At 37.3% G+C, this 23,603-nt stretch overlaps 1 protein-coding gene across 19 annotated transcripts in view; it reads left to right on the top strand.

The window, feature by feature from the left end:
- Positions 1-23,603, top strand: part of TNRC6B (trinucleotide repeat containing adaptor 6B) — a 140,864-nt gene that overhangs the window by 13,968 nt on the left and 103,293 nt on the right. For 17 of the 19 annotated variants that reach the window (XM_064155193.1, XM_064155190.1, XM_064155187.1 and 14 more), the window contains 2 exons: positions 2,521-2,593; positions 6,184-6,282. In XM_064155193.1, the coding sequence (XP_064011263.1) occupies positions 2,521-2,593; positions 6,184-6,282 (172 nt within the window). The remainder of the gene's footprint in view (positions 1-2,520; positions 2,594-6,183; positions 6,283-23,603) is intronic. The other 2 variants (XM_064155186.1, XM_064155199.1) reach the window with 1 other exon arrangement.

The raw sequence follows: 23,603 nt of genomic DNA, 5'->3' as shown, positions 1-23,603 counted from the left end.
GTCAGAGGAATGCAACGGTGCATAAATCGCAGGTGAGTTGTTTGTTTTTATCCTTTTCCTGCCCTCTGGCTACCCTACTGAACTGTGTCTGCTTGCCTGACTGAAAGTTTTCCTACACACTCTAGGTATGCGGATGGAAGGACTCTAAAGTCCTGGCTTCTAGCAGATGTAGATAATTTCTCTGAGGGCTTGAATTTGGACATGTGTGCACAATATTAAAATTCTGTTCTGTGGTAGACACTGTCATTCTCCACAATGTAACACCTTTGCAGTCTGTCTTGGCTACATATCACTTTCTGTTTTTAACCCAAACTGTTTGCACAGGATTCTACTGGATTCTGCCACTTTGACCTTGCTAATTAGCATTGTTAATTAGAAAAGAAACATAGGCCTAAATTTGTCAGAGTAACTGGAGGAGATTGATCAGTCTTTTCTTATCACATCTATTAAAAGTTAGATACTGATGAGAGGCTTTTTTTAGTTAGGGGTAGGAATCCATACACCATATATAAGGCTCTATGATGAGGTAAAACAGATTATTGGCATAATTAGTAGCAGTTCTCTCATTTCTTGTGAAGACACTGGTGGTCCATAAGCAGACGATGGATTAGTTAGAACATTGAATGCTTTTTCTAAATACCCATACTGCACTGTATTTCAGTATCCAGCCTGCAGCAGCCCCTTTCTGAGAAAAGGTGTTATTTGGGCATCCTATACAATATTCCCTGTTCTCCAGCTTCAGATCCTACACTGTCAAAAATTTTTGGCTGGTGCTTTCATTGGATAGCAGCACATTTCAGAACTGTGTGGTGAAACTGTGAAATCAACAACAGCCTTTGACTCAACCTATAAAGTGTCGTGCACTTGACTGCACAGGTTAAAAGTAGTGTATTAAATGATGTGCCTGGATATTCCTGAGGTAGTTTTGGGAGATGGGTGATAATTGAATGTTCAGTCAAGAAATCAATTTATATTTTTTCTATAGTTTTGAAATTAACAGGGAAATCTGAAAACTTAGAGACACCAGTGGGTTACTCTTCTTGCATGTATTTTCAATAGACATCAGTAGAAGTATTTCCTTAATCTTCTGCTATCTGGTGAAGCCAGGTGACAATAACTTGCTTTATCTTGTTCACTAACATGAAAGCAATGCTTATTTTTTTTCAACAGGGGAAATGTTACAAAGTGGTATGTATTATGGCTTCATAGTACTTGCAGAGTATGCATTCACTTATTGTGAAAGTAATCAAGAGTTTGAGTTTTATTAGACTCCTATCTCCAAGGCCTTGGCTTCTAACAGTGGCTTAAAATGCCTTGTGTGGTAACATTATTCTTAGTTTAGGTGTGGACTCTAGGACTGCTAATACTTCGTGACATCATGCTATTAAGGTGATACACTTAATGTACTTGGAAAATTAGTTCAGAGTGACTGAGGAGACCGAGTGTCTTGTACCTCTACTTCAATAGTGCTTTGAAAAAATGAATGTTTCAGGTTTGTGCTTGTATGTAGTGTACAAGCATTTAAAACTGTTGAGAAAAGGATAATATGATGGGGAAAAAATAGACAAAACTGTAAGTTACTGCCAAACAGAACATTTCCAGCACATGTAAAATAAACAATGCTTAGGTATTGCTGTTTATACCTTTGAGAAAATGTTAGTCCTTCTATTCAGGTGGTTTCATTGTCAAAGTTTGTCGAAAATGATAGTGACAATGAATCCTTGGAAAGTGAGCTTCTTGTTCATTATCTGTTTGACATTTCTGTTGTGCAGCACTGTGCGAGGTGCATTGTAAGACTTCAGTGTCAGGCTTGTAGCATCTATAGTATTTAGTAGTGATTTAGAGCAAATTAATCAACCAGCAGACTAAATACTGTAGGTACAGGTCTGAGGTCTAAGATAATTCTTGAATGATTTGGTGAATCACAGTGTGAAGTTTCTCACTTCTCAAACCTGATTGTTGTCTAAGTTGTGTGGTGATGGAGGAGTGATAAATCTTCATAAGCAGTGAATGGTATTATGTTTTTAACATTTTCCCTGAGTTTGCTAAAGATGTGTTTACAGCAGTGGTACAACTTTATTCTGTAAAAGCCTAAAAAGCCTAAATTTGTTAACACTTGAGCCCACGGTTCTGCAAGACGCCGATTTTTGCAATATGTAAATTTCTTGCCTTCAAAGAAGTATTTCCTAGGCTGGGGTGGCAGCTGAACTGGAAGAGTAGTGAGGAGAAAGGTTATTTCTCTCCTTATCTCTAACTGTAGTTGTAGTTCTATTCCCCCACCTTCTCATTACCACATAAACTGGGGGGTGTGTGGTATAAGGGACTCTATTGCTGCTTTTGCAGTCAAAATGTTTGTTTGTTCTACATGTTTTTATTAAGATGAATATAGCTTTTTCATATGCTTTGGTAGTAAGGTTTGGTGAGCTTTGAAGACAATTTACTTCTGTTTTCATGTGTCTGTTTCAATATAGTAATGCCTGCAGTTGACTCACTTCTAATTTTATTTATTTATCCTTTCAGGGTTTTGTTTTTGCACTGAATGTAGCCAGGACGGATCCTTGTGGGCTTTGGCAGCCCTTGGAAACTGTCAAAGGTAAAAATCAACCAAAGTTCAATACTGTGTTTGTGAAAGTTGGAGGTGAGAACAACACCATCAGCTTATACTAGTTCTTAACCCACTATAGGTTATACTGCTGTTCTCGTATACTTTCCAGTGTATTATTTCCTTTGGGTTTGTGAAGTTTTTGTTATAACTGCTTGATGCAATTTGGTTTTGTTAGCTCAAGTTGATGTGTATGATTTTTAAAAAATTAATTTATTTATAATGGGATTTTAAAGTCACTAGAGCCAGTGATTAGTTCCTACAAGCAATGACATTACATTCAACTTCTGTTTTCCTTTTGGGTGCTCTTGGTTTCATCTCAGTATCTCTAAACTTACATTTAAAGTGACAAAGTTAATTGTTATTTTTCAACATGCTAAATATTGTGTTGCTGTTGTGCACTCATAAACTCCAAGTAACACAAAGTTGTAGCAATTGGATATAATATGGCTAGACCATCTGTTTAAAATTACCACTTCTTGTCTGTGTGCCTAGGTAGAGACTAAAGATCACAATCATGTATTGTTATGGTTGTGCCAAATAGGCAGTCTTATTTAGGGTGCAGTTCAGAACACTATTGCCTTGTTCTGCCTTTTTTTCTAGTATGACGTTTACAAGATCACCATATTTGAAGAGTGCTTCTGTACCTGTTTTGCTCTGTGCTCTTGTTTAGAGAGTTTGATACCTACACGTGATGACTTGAAACAGTCACTTTGTTAGCTGAGAAATCATACTTGGTTGTAAATGACTGATTCAAAAGTCTGCCACAGAGATTGTTTCCCATGGATTCAGGGATTCTCCAAATGCCTAGTTGTGTCAGTAAATGAAGTTGAAATGCAGTGCTTTTGTGCCAGTGGACATGGGAATCAAAGACTCATATATGCAGAAAGAACATAAAAATGATAGTGTTGGATTTGGGTTCTAGTTGTTTGATGTTTTGTTTCCTGAAAGAAGCCAGAGTTAAATGCAGTGGGGCAAAAGACAATAGTAGGGTAAGCTCAGCAAAGCTTGCTTTTGCAGCACCTCATGCTGTCTGTGGCTTAGGATCTTCCTATGTGATATGCAGGATTTTTTTAGAGGTGTTTTCCTTTTTTATCTTGTGAATTCGTCCAGCAAATTACATAGCATTTTAAAACTTCCACTCTCTTTCCATCTCATGTGAGTTCACTCTGAGTGTTGTATGAAATATTGTGTGTTTTGAACATTAAAGCTGATAAAATATGAATTACAGGACAAATGAACAGTGAGGAAGTAAACTCTGTATTCCTTCTCTGCCATGTTTGCCTTTTTTATAGATTTATCTCTGATTTTTTTATTTCCTACTCTGATCTACAGATAATTCCAATGCATTTAATCTGTCCTTTGTGGAGGAGCTTACTTATGTCTTTTCTTATATCCTTACTATATATTTTATAAATTATTTGTTCTGCTGACTTTTTCTTTGAGATCCACCTGTTGGTAGTGTTTTGCTGTCTTCCAGGAGTAATATATAAAATGTCATGTTAAATACTGCCATTTTCCATCTTCCATATAGTGAGGGACATCTCTGAAGATAAACATGAGTTTTTTCAGAGGTTCCTATTTGAGCTCTTCCAGTGCTGAGAATGAGCAGTGACCTCTCCTTTCAGTGATATTGACCTTACTGTGGTTTTGTTGTGTTTTTTTTCTGAGCTCTTTTAAATGCATCAGTAAGTCATGTTCTGTCATGCTTGTTTCTCTCATTTAAAGCCAGTTCAGTGCCACAGCAATCTTTGTAACTGAAGGTATTTTGACTGTAGGACATTGGATTATTTAACAGGCTGTAAAGCTTCCCCCAGTTACTTGTATCTGATAGTGCAAAATTGTGCTCAGAAAGTCCTAGCTGCAGAAGCTCTGGAATGGGTTTCAGAAACTGCATTGTGAAGTACCATGGACAGGGACTGCTCAACTTGTACTCCTCCCCTCCTGCTGGACAGAAGAGAGCCTGGAAGGGATGTACTTGTTACATGCTGGTGGATCTTGCATAATGCAAGCCTTGCTTAGTGTTGATGCCTACAGGTTTTGATTATATACTGCAGGCAGAATATTTGGTGAGAATTTGGATAAGACTCCTGCTTTACTCTTTCCCCAGATAAGGGAGTTACTATGTTCTAAATCTTTACAGTTCTCATGTTTTGTATGAGAATAGCTGATGCTACTGAACATACTAGCTTGTTGGTTATAAAACATAATTAATTGTATGTAACAAAAGACCTGATGGTACAAAATGATTGTAGAACATTGCCATCATTCTTTGTGTCAACAAAGATACTGTCTACCTATGTGCAACATAGGGAAGACACTGTCAGTGTGGACAGCCTCACCTTATCAACAGGTTTTAGCCTTGAAGGAACAGGACTTTAACCTCGGAATGAAGAAGGTAATGAAAAATTCTAGATGAACTATTTCTAAGCTTTTTCTTTTTTGCCTTTTTAAGATTTGTACTCTCAAAGTTGTCACTTTCCAGGTTTGGAACTGCTGCTGTGAAGGTGACAATAAGATCAGCATCTCTGTGGCTGAGGTGCAAAATTGGAGAGGTTGTAAAATGATTTTAAATACTGGTGTAGTTGATGAGCTACAATGTCTTGAGAGGGGTAGCTGTTAGAGACCAATAGCTCTTGGCTTTAAGAAAGTTCTTAACTTAGTATGAGCCCTTACTTTCAACATACCTGGGATCTTCTAGATCTGCTGATACTTTACATCTTGCATTTTGAGAGCAAGAGATTCCTGGTGCGTATTTGCTGATGTGTTTGATCTCTGAAATGCATAAATCTGATCCATTGCCTCTGAAAGATGGCTCATGCTCTGGAGTGGAAGACATTATCTTTGTAACCAAAGTCTCTCTGACTATTACATTCTTCCATAAGTTACATTTCAATTCTAAGAATGGGGCTTGTAGTGCAGATTTTTTTCCATTAGAACTTCACTGGCACTGTCAAACAAATTTGAGAAGTTGTTGCCAAGTAGTGGTAACGCTGAGAGCTGTTGACCTGGGTCAGATTAGAAATGTCAACCTGAAGATGAATGACTGGATCGGTTCTCTGAACCATTTAGGGCCTAGGATGTGTTTATTTCTAAAATGACGTCAAAGAGACATTCTCTAAAGCAAGAATTCAAAGGCTCTGTGAGATCACTTGTATTCATAGCAATTTTCCAAATAAGCTTTGGATTTTCTGTAAGCCAAATATGTCAAATTTATAGTTGCACAAAATCTACTTCTGCGTAAGCAAGAATTACTCGGCTCCAATCTATATGATTATTCCTTCTGACTGTAGCTTTAATGTGTGAGTATGTTACATAGTCAGCAATGACATGATTTAAAAAGTAAGTGTATTCCTGTTAGGTGTGTTTTCTCTTTTAATAAAATAAAGGCAAGTCTTGTCCTCAATAACAGTTGTCTTGTATGTATAAAATATGCAGCTTCAGAAAATGTGTGTAGAATGGGAACATTATAGATAATAGCTGTAGAATTATTATTTATATGTGCCACAATCTTGCATAATACTGTCAGAGGGAGAGAAATCATTGTTTTTAACATGTATCTTTCTTCATTTATCTTTTAGGCAGTATTTTGCATTTCTGCAGAGCTTTGCACAGATCCTGTTCCCATGCAAACTGATGAGGGAGAAATACTGGAGGAAGGCAGTCCCAAGGTCAGTGAGGTAAATGTCATTGTGTTTTAGAGGAACAAGAACTTGCATGGCTGAAATCTGGGATACACGGACTGAACATTGACTGCTGCTGGTATTTTTAATAAATACCTGCATGCAAGTAAATAATATTTATTGTTTTAGAGGTATTTAATTTTTTTTAAAGGCTTTTAGAAAGATGGAGCTTTTTTCTGTCTACCCAGGATTGGAGTATGTGTTTTTGGGCACTGCCAGGAAGGAAAAAGGAAGCTCCTGTTGATAAAAAGAAATACTAACCTTGATTGTATTCTGCTTGTTACAAGTGGAAGGGCTTGTCATGATTTCTGTCCTATGCACCCAATCTCTCATCTGACTTAAAGAATTAGGTGTGGGGGCCCTTTGGCACAAGTGTCATTGTTGATAGATTGATGACTAATCTGTATTCAAGTTGTTCTGATTCTTGTTTTCTTGTACTTGCCAGCATTGTTTGGGTGATATTGGGATAGTATGTTGCTTTTAAAGATACCTCTGATACTCAGCGTACTTTGTGGGGACAAAAGCCTGTGAACTGTACTGTTGAATGTAATGATTGTGTCTTGCTTTTTGCTTACTTCTTGAAGATGCAGGCATTGAGTCACAAATTACTTGTGGTTTGCATGATGACCTAGTGCTTATCATATTCCTTATTAGGTTTATACATGTCTTTTATAGTCTTGAGCTGGATCAGTTGCAAAGTTACTACTGTATTTAAAATAAGGCTCCTAATTTTCACAAAAATCTGAATTGTTACTAGCTTGCTTTAGCTCTGTGTAAGAGGGCTGAAAAGTGAAAATCTAATGGACTCGAGCCAAAGTTTGTTGTTTTCTAGTAGAGATTTTTGAGAGAGATTCTGAATTGTTTTATGCCTTAATAGAATATTTTCTGTGCTCTAATAGAATATTTTTTGTTAAGCTGTAGGCATCAAGTTAGAAGGTAATAATTATCAGAGAAAGGATTTGGCAGTTGTCCTACGTGTACTTGAGTAATTGCATTAAATTTTAAGAGCTGCAAAGGAAGGCTTGCTAGATTTGGAGCTGACAAATGGAAACATCAGTGAATGTACCCGCAGCCATTCAGAGTATTGAATGCAAGGATGTGGTCACAAGGTTCAGCAGGGAATAGGTGTGTGAGAGGAAGCGTCATGGTGCAATTAATTGCTTACTCCATTAGCATGGTTACTGGTGCTTACCTCTCACCAAACAGATGGAATGTGCATGTGTGTTCAGGTATTTCTGTGCTCACACAGGTGTCTCTGTGGGTGTCTATATGTGTATAGGTATATAGTTTTCATCTTTTTGTCTGCATTACAGAAAGTAGATTTGAGTAACTGTCTTGTAGGTCTTTTCCTCCAATGAAAAGTATGCTTTTCTTTACATCTAGAACTCAGAATGGCAATGACAGAGATTCTCTCTCTCTTTCAGCAATAGATAGTTAAGAAAATTTAGGGAGCTTAAATTTCTAAACAGATTTTTTGGCCTGATTTAGGCATTGAAAGGTAGTAGTGCTTTGAAACAATTGTCACTTAGAGAAAGTGGGAGATTTGGAAGCATACTTCTCTTACTTGGTGGTACTAAATACAAAGCTATTCAGGATGCTTACATACTAAGCAAAAAAGACTCGTGACTGCATCTAGTCCTCATCCTCTGGTAGATATGGCTACTCATGCTATGTATTTTGCAGTGTTTCTTTAGTCCGTAAATGATTGTCTACTTTCCTGGTCTCAGGAGAATTTTATAGCTGTAACAGTTGGAAGGATTTGTCCTAGAAAAAAAAGGTGATATATATTCTGCTGCATTGTCTTGTAGCATTAAAATGATGCCCTTAATTTCAAAATGTTTATGGGACCTAGTGAGTCATTTTCATGAAGAGATGTTCTCCAAAGAAATACTAAAAAAACCCCAAACCTCACTACTAGGGTTCAAATTCTTCTTTCTTTTTCTTCTGTCTGTCTTTCCCTCTTAACTCTTCCAGGTAGGTGACGCAAAGTTTTTTGGCAGAAATTAGTCTTGTGTTTCAAAGACACTAAGAAAACTACCACTTAATTAATATTTTTTAGACTTTTCATTTATCCTCTTTTACCTATTTCCAAGTGCTAACCTGTCAATAAAAGCTAAATGCATAATTGTTACACTTACCTACATCAGTGGCTCTTCTGTGTTTTCTAGGTGACATTTTTATACCTGTATTTAAATACCAACAATCTTTTCGGACCTCACTCAGTTTACACTCAACAAACAAATCTCTCACCTTTTCTTCTGCCTTCACTAGAGGTTTTTTTGAGCCTGTAAGTAGCATCTAAAGAAGCTGTCATCATCTAGCATTTTATTTCCTATGAACATTTAGGAAGGACTTGTATGTTAGTTATGTTAATATGTTAGCAGCTCCTTTGAAGGTCTTCAACATTCTAGACGAAGTTGAGTCTGCAGCTCATAGCTCTTACAATGTTATTAAATGCTGACTGAGCACATTCCAGCAATTTCAGTGACAATAAGTTTGCCATGTATGAGGACAAACTGAGGCCCAATTCTTCGTCTTTATTCTGAACAGTTTTATTTCTAGCCAAAAAAGATTTTTGCATGTGATAAAAAGAATGAAATTACTGGTTATGGCGATTTGCAGCGTAATTTATTGACTGTCTTGGAATAATTATGAAATAAAAGTGAGCAATATTTCTGCCTTCATATTACTTCAGTTTTATAGGACTTCAACAACAGTATTAAAACTATTGTTGCAGAAGTTGGAGGAAAAGATTGTAGGATTTTTGTGCTTTTTGTCTTTTTTTAACTTGTATTTAACATATGTATATTGCTTTATTCCTTGTGTACTGGTTTGGTTCTGTAACTGTTTTGCTATTTTTCTGACATGCTAGACTGTACCATGTTCTGAGATACAAAACCTAGCCTTGAAGAGAAAAGGAAATATCTTTCTGGTTTTGACAAAGAGCAAAACAAAAACCCCTTCCCTTGTGTAGACCTAAGTGGGTCAATTTAAAGACTAAATATTTACTTGCTTTGAAGGAATTCCCATTGCATGAGGTATGATTACAAAATTTAATCCCTGTAGTGAGGCAGAGTTATCACTTGCTTGATTATCAACTTGGTGTACTGGTACAAAAGTTGGCTACAAAAGAGGATGTTGCCACTTGTGAAATGAGTGACAGTGACAGCTTCTTAGTAGTTAAGCTGAAGGGAAGTTTCTGGTGAACTCAGTCCTTGGTTTACTGTTTGCTTTCCATACTGTTATTGGTGGCTACGTTTTAATTTCGTTTTGGGCTTGTTTTGATTTTTATGTTGTGGTAGTTCGGTTGTACTTGAGTTGTACTTTTGTTCTCGATTTTTGTTTCTATAATTTTTCCCTTGGCAGCATGTCTTCTGTCATTCATTGGATTGTTTTCCAGCAAAGAGTGTCTTTTGTTCATGCTCTTTGTACTTTTCTCCCCACCCTGCCCCATAGACTGCTTTTGGAGAAATTTACTGTCTTGGTAATTTTGTTGCCAGGGCTTTTCATCTTAACTGCTTCCATTGTTTAATCTCACAATTTCTTTCTTGTTGTCTCTGTCAGAAGAATACTCTTTTTGTTAAAATGGCATCAGCATGGTAAAGACAGCTGGCATCTGTCAATAGCACTCTCTTGATTACAATAATTATCTAATATTAGTGCCACAAAGAGGGGAAACAACCTGTACAAAAGTAAGCTTTTTCAAATGAACAGAGTTTTTAAAAACAGTTATTTTTAGCAGATATGGAAGTCTTGACAGGAGTATTTGATCTATTTTATCCATATGATCTATCGGTGAATATCATACAGTGAAGTATCCTTTCACTTCATAAAACGTTTGAGGGCTGGAGTGCCTGTTTCCCAGCTTTTAAAGGATCTCTTTCTCTTCCTTCAGAAAATAAAAAGAGGACACACACACACATGACAACAGTTCTGCTTAGAACCCCATACACTCTGCTATTCTTTGGATTATGTTTTTGTTTGTTTTTTTAAACTATATTTTGTGGTAGTTAATTTGCCACTAATGATTACTCATCTTTTTCCATTAACAGCCTCGGTACTCTGAAAATACCAACAAGCACTGAGCTTCTTGTTTGTGACTGATTTATTTTCAGCTGTTTTCATCCATCTGTTAAGGATTACTGCACAGACGACACTTGAACTTTGTTTCTCAGTTGTTCCTTTGCTGTAAAATATTGCAGGAGGAAGCTAAAATTTTATGCTTGATTTGAAGTACTATTAGATTTCTTTCAATGTTGGAAGGAGTTTTGAGCTTACAATACAAACTTTTTTCCTTAAAAAAAAATCACATAAAATGTAAAATTTCCCCTTTTTGTTTCTTTGTCTTTCAGAATTAAAACCTGTTAATTTATAGGGAGGGAGGAACTTTGACCTAAGTGATTTATGGAAAGGTGTTTATGAGTCATAATTTTTGATTTGGTGATGTAGAAAGGGAAAGGAGGAAAAATAGCTACTTTTAATGCTTTGCTAAAAGTCTAGGTATGCAAATTTTTGATGGAATGTGTGGCTGCACAGTATTTGTAATAATCCTCAACTTCTAATGAATATAAAAAGGGAAAAGATTCTGTGCTATATGATCTTAGACACATGGATTTTTATTCAAAGTTTTTGTTAGTATTTATAAAAAAGTTACTGACTTGAATTCTAGTCTAGAAATAAGCCTACTTTTCCATACTCTGGTGTCTCTTCAAATCCAGTGAGAAAAACATTGAGGCTTGTCCTCTTGTTCAATGTTCAGTGTCCAGTCAGGCTGTCTTAGGGTTACTTGTTAGTACTTGTTTTACTTATTTTCAAATTGCTGCCCTGCTCTTGTCTGTCAGCTTGAATCTTTCCATTATTGCCTGCCTGCTCTCGTCCTGGTGAATTCTTTTCTTACCTTTTGGCGTCTAATTGTGAACTAGTGTTTGTGCTCTCTCTTTGAATCCCTCTTCAGAACTGTTTTGGCACTGGCTATTTCTTATTGGGTATTGTTGTGGTGGATTTTGTTATCTTGAACTGTTCACAGAAAGAACAAAGAGGTTAAAAAGTATGTGACGCTTAAAAGCAAGTGCTCAAATATTCAATTATTTAATAGATGTTGAGAATAAAAAAACATAACTTTGCCTGAGTAGCAGTAGTTGTATTTCATCTGTTAAATTGCACGGTTTTATATATGTAAAGAGAAGCTTATAATTCAGAGTGAAGTGTTAGGGTGGAGTGTTGCCAGCCAAGGGGGTATTGTTCCTAAAAGCATAAATGTTCCACTAACAGCATTTATGGGTAAATTATGCTCAGGTTTTGATAGTGGGTGTTACTTCATGCTGACAATGGTGCAGGAGTTAATCTGGTTCCTTTGTGTGAGATTTAGAATTACTATAGCAAAAAGAAACTACAACTTGGGTCGTTAAACTTGACACAGCATCCAAAAGAGTGATACCTCTATGTTTGCGACTCATAATGCTATTTAGTCATACAGAACTGGCGTTCTATTCAGATGGCACTAAATAAATTAAAACATTCAGGTTAAATGAAGGCCTATAAAGTAATGAAATGAACAAAATGCTTTATCACTGTAATTAGAGGAAAAAAAGGCAATTTTCCAGTCTAGCACTGGCCTTGTACCTAGTGCTTTCAAACTTCACAGCTGCTCTGCAGGATGAATCCCTGCTACTCTTGAAAAGTTTGTCTTGTTATGAAGAGGTGAACTTTCAACCTTGGTGTATGTTCTGTGAATACCTGGCCTCACAGAGTAGGTTTCACTTTACTTACATGGCTGTTCTTCTTGCCATTCAGGTGTTTCTTATCACTCCTCTAATCTTCAAAATGCATTAGTTTATTCATTTTTACATCTGCTGGGGCATTACTTGTGGCACTTTCAATGCTTCTCTTCCCTGATACACAAGGTATGTTTCCATGATTTTTCTGGAACATGAGTTGTAGAAGTAGCTAGTCTTTCTAATGCTCACCTACAGCTATACCAAGTTCCTAGAGTACAAGTATCTTGTAAATTCTGTTAGAAGTAGAGGTATTCTGCTTAACTTGTGCTTCTCCCAAAATGTGGCAGCTTGAGAATTGGTCTGAGCACAAAGTCAGGTTTTCACAACACACCTGATGTCATCTGCATCATGCTCTGCTAGTTTTATTTTTCTAGCTTGAAAATTATACAACTCCTTAAGGGAGTAATTTCTAAAGCAAAATCTTTGCATGCCATGTATTTAGGGGAAGAGTTTGAAGGCATTAACTTCTCAGTAAAGACTGAAGTTACTTTACATCTCAAGCTCCTCCTTTTTAACACTGTTGTAGTAAAGCATGTGAAAGTGTTGTGGCATATTCTCTTATTTTAAAAACAGTTTAACATAGTCCAAGTGGAGCAGAAGTTTTGAGTTTTTCTCTTGAATTCAACACTGTGGCCAGCAAAAACTTAGTAACATTTTCCTACAAAATGCTACACAGTTGGACCTTTCTACATGAAGGAAAAAAAATGAACTGCTTTTCAGTTAATAACTTGGAATTTCATAATGTAAAGGCATTGTAGCAAAAGGCTATAATTATGGTGTGCGATTTGGCCCCAGCTGGTGACCAAGCACTGTACTGCTACTTACTTACTCCCCTCTGCAATGAGATAGGGAAGGATTGGAACAGCACAAGTGAGAAAACTGGTGAGTTGAGATAAAGACACTTTGGTTTTTAGATACAGGAGGGAGGAAACAGCCACCAAAGAAACACCAAACCAAAAAAAGAATTACCACCAACTAATAACCAGCCAGTCCCTGAGATATAGCTGCACCCTCACCCCCACATCACTTTCATTGCTAAGCATATCATATGGTATGCAATATCCCTTTGGTCAGTTGGGGTCAGCTGTCCCAGCTGTCTGTTTTCCCTACTTATTGTGTTTGCTAGCCTACTTGGTGGCAGGGTGCTGTGAGAAGCAGAAAAGGCCTTGATGCTGTAAGCACTGTTCAGCAATAACTAAAACATCAGTGTATTATCAACGCTGTTTGCAGCATAGATCCAAAATACACCCTCATACCATCTACTGTGCAGAAATGTAACTGTCCCAGCCAAAACAGGTACTGTATGTTATCAGGGTCTGCTGGCTTTACAAAACAGCAGTTACAAGAAAGATAAAATTGTGGAGGACTTTGCTAAAAAGAATGTGGAATTAAACAGGCAATGCTGCTTGAACTATTGTCAGGGAATGCTGTTGACACCGTAGCTGCTTGGACTTTTTAAAAGAAATTCAGAATGAAGTGTCAGATTTTGCTGGTTGGATTACTCATCTGAAACCTACTTACCCCTAGTGAAGACTGCTAAATTATAGATCCAAAACTGAAAGATGACTCTCAGTTTTCTAATCTCAAAATACAGTGGAGTGCTTTTGAAACACAAAAGGGAAGGCTAATACAGTGTTGTGTTTTATTTTCCTTGGAAAACACCATCATCCGCCAAATTGACTTTGAGATTTGTAAGTGCTGTCATCCTACAGTCCTTTGATCCAACCTTTTCCTAGGCACAATTCACGTGGAGGAAATGTAATGGCAGTGAACAGATGTGTAGCTGATTTCTAACAGCAAAGATGCTTCAGCCTTAAATAAAACTCAATTTAAACTCCATTCTTTTAAAGGTTCTTCCCTTTCCATAAGTGCTTCCTTGCCTTTTTTATCCTCAGCTGAGAGCATCTCTTCTTAGGCTGATGACAGTGGTTCATAATACTTTGCAAAACCGGCAAGAAAGCAGTTACTATTTACTGAAACTAAAAAAAGCAGTTTTGCATTTGAGAACTGACATAGTATAGTCCCACTATGATTTTGGAGACAATCAGGGATGATGCTATGTGGCTTTCCTTGAGGAGTCTCTCTTATGCAGGTGTACTGTTGGCACACAATTTGAGGGGTTTTCTGCTTATTGCCTTTTGCTTTCTATTCACTATTGGCTTTACAGAGTTGGTGGTGGTGGCTGTAGTCCATGCCAATGTGACAGGCTAATATAATTAGCCACTGAAACCAACATCTTGTATATGTGAAAGTATTGATAAATGTTTCCGTTTTTATAGTCTTAGGACAGATGGAGGGGATAGATATTTGGGGAGAAATTTGAGACCTAGACAGTAAAAGCTTACTTTACCCTTCCATGTAAATTGTAGTCTGATTAGCTTGGCTTTGTCACTGAAAGGTGTAAAACTCACTGGTCTCTTTCACTTAATACATTTGCATGACCCCAGAAAGAAAATTTCATTTTCAGTTTGTGAACTAGATAGGTATGAATTTGTTTCAGTTCTTCAAAAAATTCTTCATTCATTGAGTGTGGCAGAAGTGGGTATGGGATTTGTGTAGAAGACAATAAAACCAGTTGTGGTAGTCTTCATGACAAGTGGATAAGAGACAGTATGGACAGTCGAGGGCACTTGAACTCTGAAAAAGGCATTGTGCCCTATCAGCTCCCCTGAGGGTAAAAGCAACATTAAAAGCATGTCAGCATTTCCTGTCGCTTGTTTAAAGTGTACTCACTGAGACACTTTGATTGTAGATAGTACAGTGTATTATTTGATTGTCTACACATGCAGTAAGCCTGTGTGAAATTAGGCTGCTGAGAAATGTTACAGAAGCACTCTGAAATTACATTGGTAGGTTTCAACAAATGCAGTTTCCATAGGTAATTCCCAGGGAGTAACTCCTGTGATGTTTGAAGACACGTTTTAATGGATGTGAGCCAGAAAAGCTCAGTTTCTTCTGCAGAGATGAGCAGATATTTTAGTGGTTTGCTAGTTTGTTAGATACTTCAAAACATGAATAATCCTGAGAAATTTGGAAAAATTAGACAAGCAAGCAACGTTGCCATTGGCATCTTGTGACCAAAATGAGTTTGGATTTATGTTCTGATAACTAGAGAAACTGGAAAATAGCTCTACACTGTGTGTGTGGATAGCCTGTTCCTTTTCCTTTTTGACTGTGGTAAGAAGTGAATGCCCAAGACAGACTTTAAGCAGAGTTAATACATACTTAGAATTACTCTCAACATCCAGCTGTTTGTTACTCAGGAGCTTTCTGGGACATAGGAACACTGGCAGATTCCATTTGTTTAGAATCCACACATTTCTCTTCTGTGAGAATAGAAATCAAAGTAGTTTTGCTTGCTCATCCTTGCCAGTTTGATACAATCTCTTAAGGTAGCATGATTTCAGCACCACTTTGTGGGTGCCTGGTTTATGTCATTTCAGTCACTCCTAAAAAACAGCAGATAACAATATTTGTGCCAGTGAAGGTTATTGAATGAGTATTAGTTTTCAGTCATTCTGACTTGAATGGCTTTCCTGAGCCATTACAAGTTTTCTTTTTTATTATTCATACCTCTTGTCCTTTTGTGGTGATGCATCATCTAACTTCCCAAATCTAAGTGGAAGAGAGCAGCTGCTGTGTTTTTCCTTTGCTCTGTAAAGGATTTTGATACCAGAATGTCAGCCACTTACAGGTGTAAGGTTAAACTGCAATAATTGTTCATGTGTGTCTGCACCATAAATAGTAAATTAACTGTAAAACAAGCTGGCTAAATAGAGTCATTGGGCTGCACATGAGTGGCTATACAAAGTAGTGGTGGTGAGTGAACTGTTAAAGGGCTTTAGGGTCAGACTTTTCCCCTAAACGAAAAGTGTAAAATGTTTGTTATGAAGATGTAAAAGGATTTTTCAGGGTTGCAGGAATTCATTACTTGTGAAATCCTAATAATCTTTAGCTGAAGCATAATACAGAAAGTTAGATAAATAAAAGGCTGGAATTACTCATGCCTTAGTAGTTTCAGATTTTTCTGCTGTCTGTAGTATGTATGCTGTCTGTAGAGAGAGAACTCTAAGAAATGGATGGAGTACATCATCTGTGGTGCAGGAAAAGGAGAGCACCTCTGCTTACATTCAGAAAGCTTTATTAGGCATTTCTGTGTCTGAGATTGAACTGTTACTCGAAGCTACTTTGGCAGCTTTAGAGTTGAAGTTTTCAAATGGCATTTCTAGATACCGTGTCACATCATAACTTGAGTCACTTAAGTGGTTGAAGGTGCTTCCTGCAAAGCAGTATCTGTCTGGGAACAACTAAGTAGTTCTAATTTCCTTGAGACCAAGATTCAGATGAATTAGTGTGTGTGTATATATATATATGAGCTATTATATTCTGAATACTTTGCAGCTAACTATTGATTTTGAAGAAAATACTTAAATTACTTACACTTTCTTATCTACACAGTATGAAATGTGGCTGGTGGCCCTGACTTGTGTTTCCAAAATGTGGCTGTTGTTTTCATGGTAGTCATAAAATCACTCATTTTAAGTTTAGCAGGGAATTCCTGTTGATCTGCAGGTATTTCACAATAATGTGAATATCAAAACTTACATAGAAAATGGGTCATAGGTTACTTCTGCAACTGCAGGTGATTAGTAACAGCTAGAGATAAAAGCTTAATTTCCACTCTTTTACCTCTGCTGCAGATTTCGTGCTTATTTAGGTGAAATGTAAATTACATATTCTGAGTCACATAACTCCTTTATTCTTAATGATTGATTGAGCTGCCATTGATAATTTGTCTTAATGTTCTGTGAGGATGATGCACACCTTAATGATGGTATATATGAACGCGTTGGCATTTGTAGTCAATGTTGTAACTTTTCATTGAGTCAGGAATTGAAGTGCCATTAGTCTACATATACTGAACAGGTATGAGATTAGTTATTTTTAAAAGCAATTATTTGTGGTTTAAGTGTGTTAGCATTCAAAATGATTAGCAGAGAGTACTGATTGTGATATGTGACTTCGCAGCAGCATTATGTTAGCAAGGTCTTCTCTTTTTACTAACAGGAAAATCAGTTAGAACTGTGTGATGGTTGTAACAGTGAAATGCTCAATGTAGATGCTCATGAGGAACTTCAAGAAAATAGTGAGTAGGCTAGGTTATGGTTCCCATCTTGTGCTAGCATCTTTTTGCATATTGCTTTGGCAAAATTGAGAGGGGGAAAAAATAAAGTATAAACAGGTTCAAATGAAACTTGGACTGCTGAAAGACACCAAAAATGTAGATAACTTTTCATATGTATCTTGTCTCTAAGCTTTTCTTCTTTGGGGTTTAGGAAAATTCTCCTATTTTTTGGAGCTGTTTTTCTTTTTGGTTTAAATCAGTATTTCTACGGTAGGATTTTTTAATGCTTTCATCTATGTAGTGAAAATAATGATTTTGGGACTAGTTTTGCTAATCAATTTGTGCTATTCTATGTATAATTTTGAGATGCTATCTTAACACTGTTCCTAAGAAAATTGCTAAAGCATTTGCAACTAAATTGCGTCGATTTCAATTAAAAGAAATTAAAAGCTTAATCTGCACTAATGAGTAAAATTTTCCTCAATTCAGTTTGTCCAAAGTGCTCATAATAAAACCTGTCAGAGGTAAGTCTGTTTCCTTTCAATTGTAGTAGAAGTTGCATTTCTGTTAGGCCTCAAATTGTCTCTGAGACTTCTGACAAGTTCTTCCAGCTGCATGGCATTTATAGGGCTTCTGCCAGTGTGACCGGTAGTGGCTACTGACTAATAGCTTGGAATTTACGGATTAGGCTATGCGATTCTTCCCAAAGCAAGAACTGGTGAGATAAAAGGAATGCTGATGGCCTGTTCTGTAGTGTTGTTGCTGCTGGTGATTGGGAAGGTGCACTGGTATTAAGGCAGTAATTGTTACAAAACACAGAACCTATCAGTCTTAAACTGGGCTTGCAGCCAGCCTGCATAAAAATACCAGGTGACATAAAGAAAGCACTGGAAGTAAATTGCCACACCATGCAGAAAGCAGCTTTTGATCTTGGCTGGTCCTCACTGGTGTCTAGTTGTGTGCCAGATAAGGTTATCAGTTTGTGTGCTTGAGAACCTAGCAAATGAAAAATCTAGTGTCTTTATTTTTGGTTCACTTGGGTGGCTGGTTGCAGTCTTTTTCTATAAAATAGGAAAGAGAATTAATTGCAGCGTGGAAAGTTACTGTGGAATGAGTGGGTAAAGGTAATGCTAGTAGCTCTTGTGATGAAGCTGCAGGAGTATGTTTCTGTAACTGGTGAAGCTAAAATACTGCTTAACAGCTTTCCATATTAATTATGTGATATCTTACATCTCTCTGTCTTCATGAGAAAATGTTTGGCTTCTTGTATGCTCAGTTTTGTTTTGGTGGGTTAGGACATCTAATGAAGCTGTTGAGTCATGTCAGGAAAATGTGCTTTCTTTAAATAGAATTCAGGAGAGATGAGGCTTTTGCCTTTGAGACTTTCTGACTGGATTTACAGTGTGATTGACTTCATCTAGGAACTCCAGATTAGCTTTACTTATTAATCAAACCCATTAGGGTCTCATTGAAATTATTTTTAGAAAGCATAGTATGAAATTGTTGGGAGCTGGGGCTCTAGCTTGGAGAAGAGAAGACTGAGGAGTGACCTCATTCATGTTTATAAATATGTAAAGGGTGAGTGCCAAGAGGATGGAGCTAGGCTCTGCTTGGTGATGCGCAATGACAGGACAAGGGGTGGAAGTTGAGGCATAGGAAGTTTCATGTAAACATGTGGAGAAAGTTTTTCACTGTGAGGTTGACACAATACTGGAACAGGCTGCTGTGGGGGCATGTGGAGTTTCCCTCTCTGGAGATATTCAAGACCTGGCTGGATGCCTTCCTGTGTGATCTCGTATAGGTGATCCTGCTCTGCAGGGAGGTTGCACTTAGATGACTTTTTGAGGTCCCTTCCAGCTCTGACATTCTGTGATTCTGTGAAACTGTAGTAACAGGTGTTAGACTTCTGGAAAAAAAGCTAAGTTTATTATGTCTAATGCCCTTCTAGTATATTTAATTTTCAAATTGCCTTTATTTTAACTTAAATACTTAAATATTAATTAGTTTAAAACACTCAGTATTTAAACTTGTGTCAGAATTCAGATATTCACAGGTGCCTGAATTTTTAAGGAAGAGAAAGCTTTGAAATAATAAAATATAGTGTCAAACAACTTGCAATTCCTTTCCTTTCATTCCCCCTGTGCTGTTCTAAGGGTCTATTTCTGGTTTCTTCTTCCAGCTGCCAGAAGCTTGAGGCCTTCTACTTTGCTTGCCAGGAGAAACAGGTGTGGAAGGGCACTTCCTTTGATTCTGGCTCTTGGAATCGATGGCTCCCTCTGTAGTCCTTTTCAGATAAACTAGTGTCTCTTACACTCTGCTTTCCTTTGGAGCAATACAACAGGTCGCAAGAGTTCTGTCTCGCCTCCACACTTCACTGTGATTCTACATGTTCAGGACCACTTAATTTCCTATGTATGGTCTAAGTCATGGGAGACTAAAGCCTTTTAAGAACATTTTCAATTAGTCAGATCTGCTGTGGTTGCTGTATATGGCTGAAATCTAGTGAACCTAGAGCCTCCCAGGCTCCAGCTTCCTTAAAATTAGGAGTGCTAAACATCATACAGTGATGACAAAAGTGATGAGAAACTGAGACATATGGGATGAGGTGTATAGAAAGAGTATGGATGAAGAAAAACATAGACATAATTACAGCTAACTATGGCTGATTTTGTGCTGTTTCTCTCTTCAGTTCATCCTCATGTAGTTATTTAATCAAAAACATAAAGTACTCTGTTCTCACCCTTTCTGTAATGGGATGGTACTATTGTCATTGAGGAAATAAGACCTCTGAATATTTTGAAGTACTTTTTTGATCTCAAAAATAACTAATGAATAGGCAGCTGCGTCTAAGAACTGATTTGAGAATAATGTAAACAGTGTCAGTGGAATTTTACTGGGGCAGTTTGCTCAGTAATTGTTTTCAGAAGGCTCTTTGTCAGATGTATCTCTTAGAATTCAGATGAAGTACCCAGGAAAGTGACTTAAATGTCAGGGAAATCTGGAAATTGAGATCACTTTATAGCAGAACACCAAGTAAATTGTTTATTATTTTCTAGCAAAAAGTTTAAAACCTGCAAGCTTGAAAGCTATAAACCACTGACTGTGAAATTGTTCTGCATATACAGGCAAGCAAAACAAAATTAGAGCAAGGTTCTGCAAAAATAGGAATGCAAAAATTGCTATACTGGATCAGGCTTGTAGAATGATTTTATTTATACAGTTTATATAAAAACTTCTTCCTCTTTCACTTTGTAAAAATTACCTCATTACTAGAAATTGAAAAGCTTGTATTGGCATTGTTTTGTCATCCTCTAATACGCAAATCTTCCTATGTGTATCTATAGATAACATAAAATCTACAAGGATGTGTGAACTCCCATGTTACAGTTTGTTTAACTAACTTGCTTTCTGCTTAGTAGTACATTTTCCAAGTAGTTGTATATCCTCATAGTTTTTTGTTACAACTCTGTCAAACTGTTTTTTTGTGTGCATATGCCTCAGTTTGTGTAAAATTTTCCCTGGGTCTCAGACCTTTCTTTATTCTGAGACCTCACAATTTTGTGGAGGGATTTTGAGTCTTTACTATCTGTACTCATAAATGATATTCTAAAAGAAGCCTTACTGTGGTTCTGCTACAGGCATCTTAGTATTTGTGTATTACAGCTTGTCATAGTTTAGCATTTCTTGGTGGTGGTTTTATTTCTGAGTTGTTTTTTTAATCATATAACTTTCCAAGATATTTTTCTTAAACCTTTCTGCACTGCAGTGCAGATTTTTACTGGTTGAAATTTGTCAGGAGGTTTTTCTTCTAATGTATATTAGCTCTCAACAAGAAATTGGATCTGTTCTTGTGTTTGTTGTGAAATTCAGATTGGAAGGGGCTTTTCAAGGTCTCTAGTCTGATCTCCAGCTTAGAGACCTAGTGCAGTTTGGCCTTGAAAACTTCAAAGCAAGGAGGCTACAAAACTTGCTTTGGGCTATCTATTTCTGTGCTTGACTGTCCTTATGGTGGAAATGAGTTATCTTGTATCCAATCTGGATTTCTCTCATTTTGACTTAGGCTCATTGCTTCATGTTGGATCAGAGTACACCACTGCAGTGACCCTGACTCCTTGCTGCCCTCCTTGTAGATGCAGCCAGGCTGCTGTTAGATCTCTCCAGAGATATTCCTTCTTCAGGCTGAACAAGCCCAGCTTCCTCAGCCTTTCCTTGTAGGGCTCCCTGAGCAAGTTGGTGGCCTACTGAACCCAGTTTATGGATGGACTTCTTATGTTTAGCTGCCCAAAAGGAGATGGAAATGAACACATCTGGATTAATAAGTACTGAGTAGAGGCAATAGTATGTTCCTTCATCTATTGGCAAGGCTTTTGTTAAAGGCTGGCATACTGTTGACCCTTCCTGCCAGGGCGCACTGCTGGCTCACGATCAGCTTACTATCTGCCAAGACCTTTTCCACGGAACCGCTCCCCCGACAGTCTCTAGCCCGTATCATTGCCAGGGCTTCTCAAGTGCAGGATTTTGTTTGTCTTGTCTGAATTCATGGAGTTTGTGCAGGATCCATTCCTCCAGCCTGTCTAGGGCCATTGGAATGGCAGCCCTGCCATTGGACGTGTTAACTGAACCTCTTCACCTCAGGTAAATGTTATCTTAAAAGTCTGACAGAAATACAGCCTACCAGCCCTTCAATTCATTAATAAAGTTGTTTAATGTACTTGTCCTAGGGTTGACCTCTGCAGCACCCAACTTGATACAAGCCTCCAGGTAGCATACAACACAGAAATCATTATCCTCTGAGCCTAACCAGCCAACTATTTCCTACCAGTCGAGTTAGTTTATTCGTTATAAAGGTACTTTATTTCCAGCTCACTAATACTCACTTTCTTGAAGTTCCCATCTTCTCTTTTAGTGTCTTGATGCATTTTGGGTGGGTTTTTTGGTTTTGGTTTTTTTTTTCAGTGAAAATCTACCAAATAATTTTTATCTTGTATATTAAACAGTCTCTGTCTTCATGAATATTTCCTCACTCTTGACTAATTATTTTGCTGGACTTGTTGTGAGAAACTTTGTGTCATTGCCTTTCTCTAAGTTTTATTTGAAGCTCAGCTTTTTTTTCAGTGCTGGCATAGTCATACTGTATCTTCAGGTTTTTTTTATAGAGCAGATTTTATTAATGTCAATTACTTCTGCCTGCTGTCTGAAGTAGAGAAAGCTGATTAAGATTTCTTAAAGTAAATGGGGTTTTCTGATTGCTTTAAAGCAGATTGTGTCTGCACCTACAATCTTGTCGCATCTAGCTTAGTTGATTGGTTGTTCTTAATTATTTGCTCACTTTGCTTTGAAATGGTAATTTTGACATATATGCATGCTAGATAATAATGTGTTTGGAACAGCTCTGTCTCTAGCATTCTTCCTATAAAATTCTTATTAAATCAACAGTTGTATTGGCAGTGCTTCAGCAATTGCCTTGTCCTTGGGGTAGGCTTCTGGATGGTCCCATTTGTCAGTCAGATTTCTTGTTCATGATCCAGTAGAAAGGAAAGCAAAATTATTTAAATTTTTGCTGATTTAAACATTATTCCTATTTTATGCTTAAGGTTCTATGAGCTCTCCTTTTCTGCAGCTTCACTAAACTTAATTTCTGTTGTATACATTAATCTTGTTAGTTTAGCACTCTACGTACTGTGTGTAGTACTCCTTAACTTCCAAAGGCTGTATTTCATTATTCTTCTCAGTACAAGCCACAAACTGTTCCCTTGCTTTGCCATTTGTATGAATTGTGCCTGTCTTACCCCAGCGAAAGACTAAAATACCTTCTGATTTCAGGTCACGTGAGAGTAACTCCTCAACATGTCCCCTCACTCCCAGAACTCTGCTGTTTTATGGTGTGGCCACAAATCTGTAGCTGTTTTCCAGGTGTCACGCTTGTGTTGTAACATCTGCCACCACAGAATCAGCAAAATGAGTACCTGTCTATTTAACTAGACAGTTTTGAGTTCAAATGTTAGAGCTCTTGAAAGCCTGGTAAGGACTGAGGGACAAATAAATTTCAGTTTGGAAGTATGTAGGATATGTTAGGAATATGTGGATAAAAGTCTGAATTACTTACAAAACTGTAATGCACAGCTCTCTTTTAAATGAGAGTACTCTTTTGGCTGTGGGTTGCATGAGTGCATGTTTACAAATGTGAAATTGCCTTACTTTGTATTTGAGTATCTGTCTTCTGGATGTCATTACTACCTTATAATTCATCAGGTTCTTGATTCACTTGTGGTTTTATGTGGGTAGTGTCTGCAGGTAAATTCTGTTATCCTTGTTAGATGTCAATATGCAGACAATGTTTTTGTCAGTATTTTTGACCTGTCAACGGCATCAAGGTACAAATGAGTAGACTTGGCTCTTTGGAGGGGACGGTAGAG

This window comes from Pogoniulus pusillus, chromosome 15 (assembly GCF_015220805.1).
Source record: "Pogoniulus pusillus isolate bPogPus1 chromosome 15, bPogPus1.pri, whole genome shotgun sequence".
NCBI lineage: Eukaryota > Metazoa > Chordata > Aves > Piciformes > Lybiidae > Pogoniulus > Pogoniulus pusillus.
This window is presented reverse-complemented; position numbering and strand designations above follow the sequence as displayed.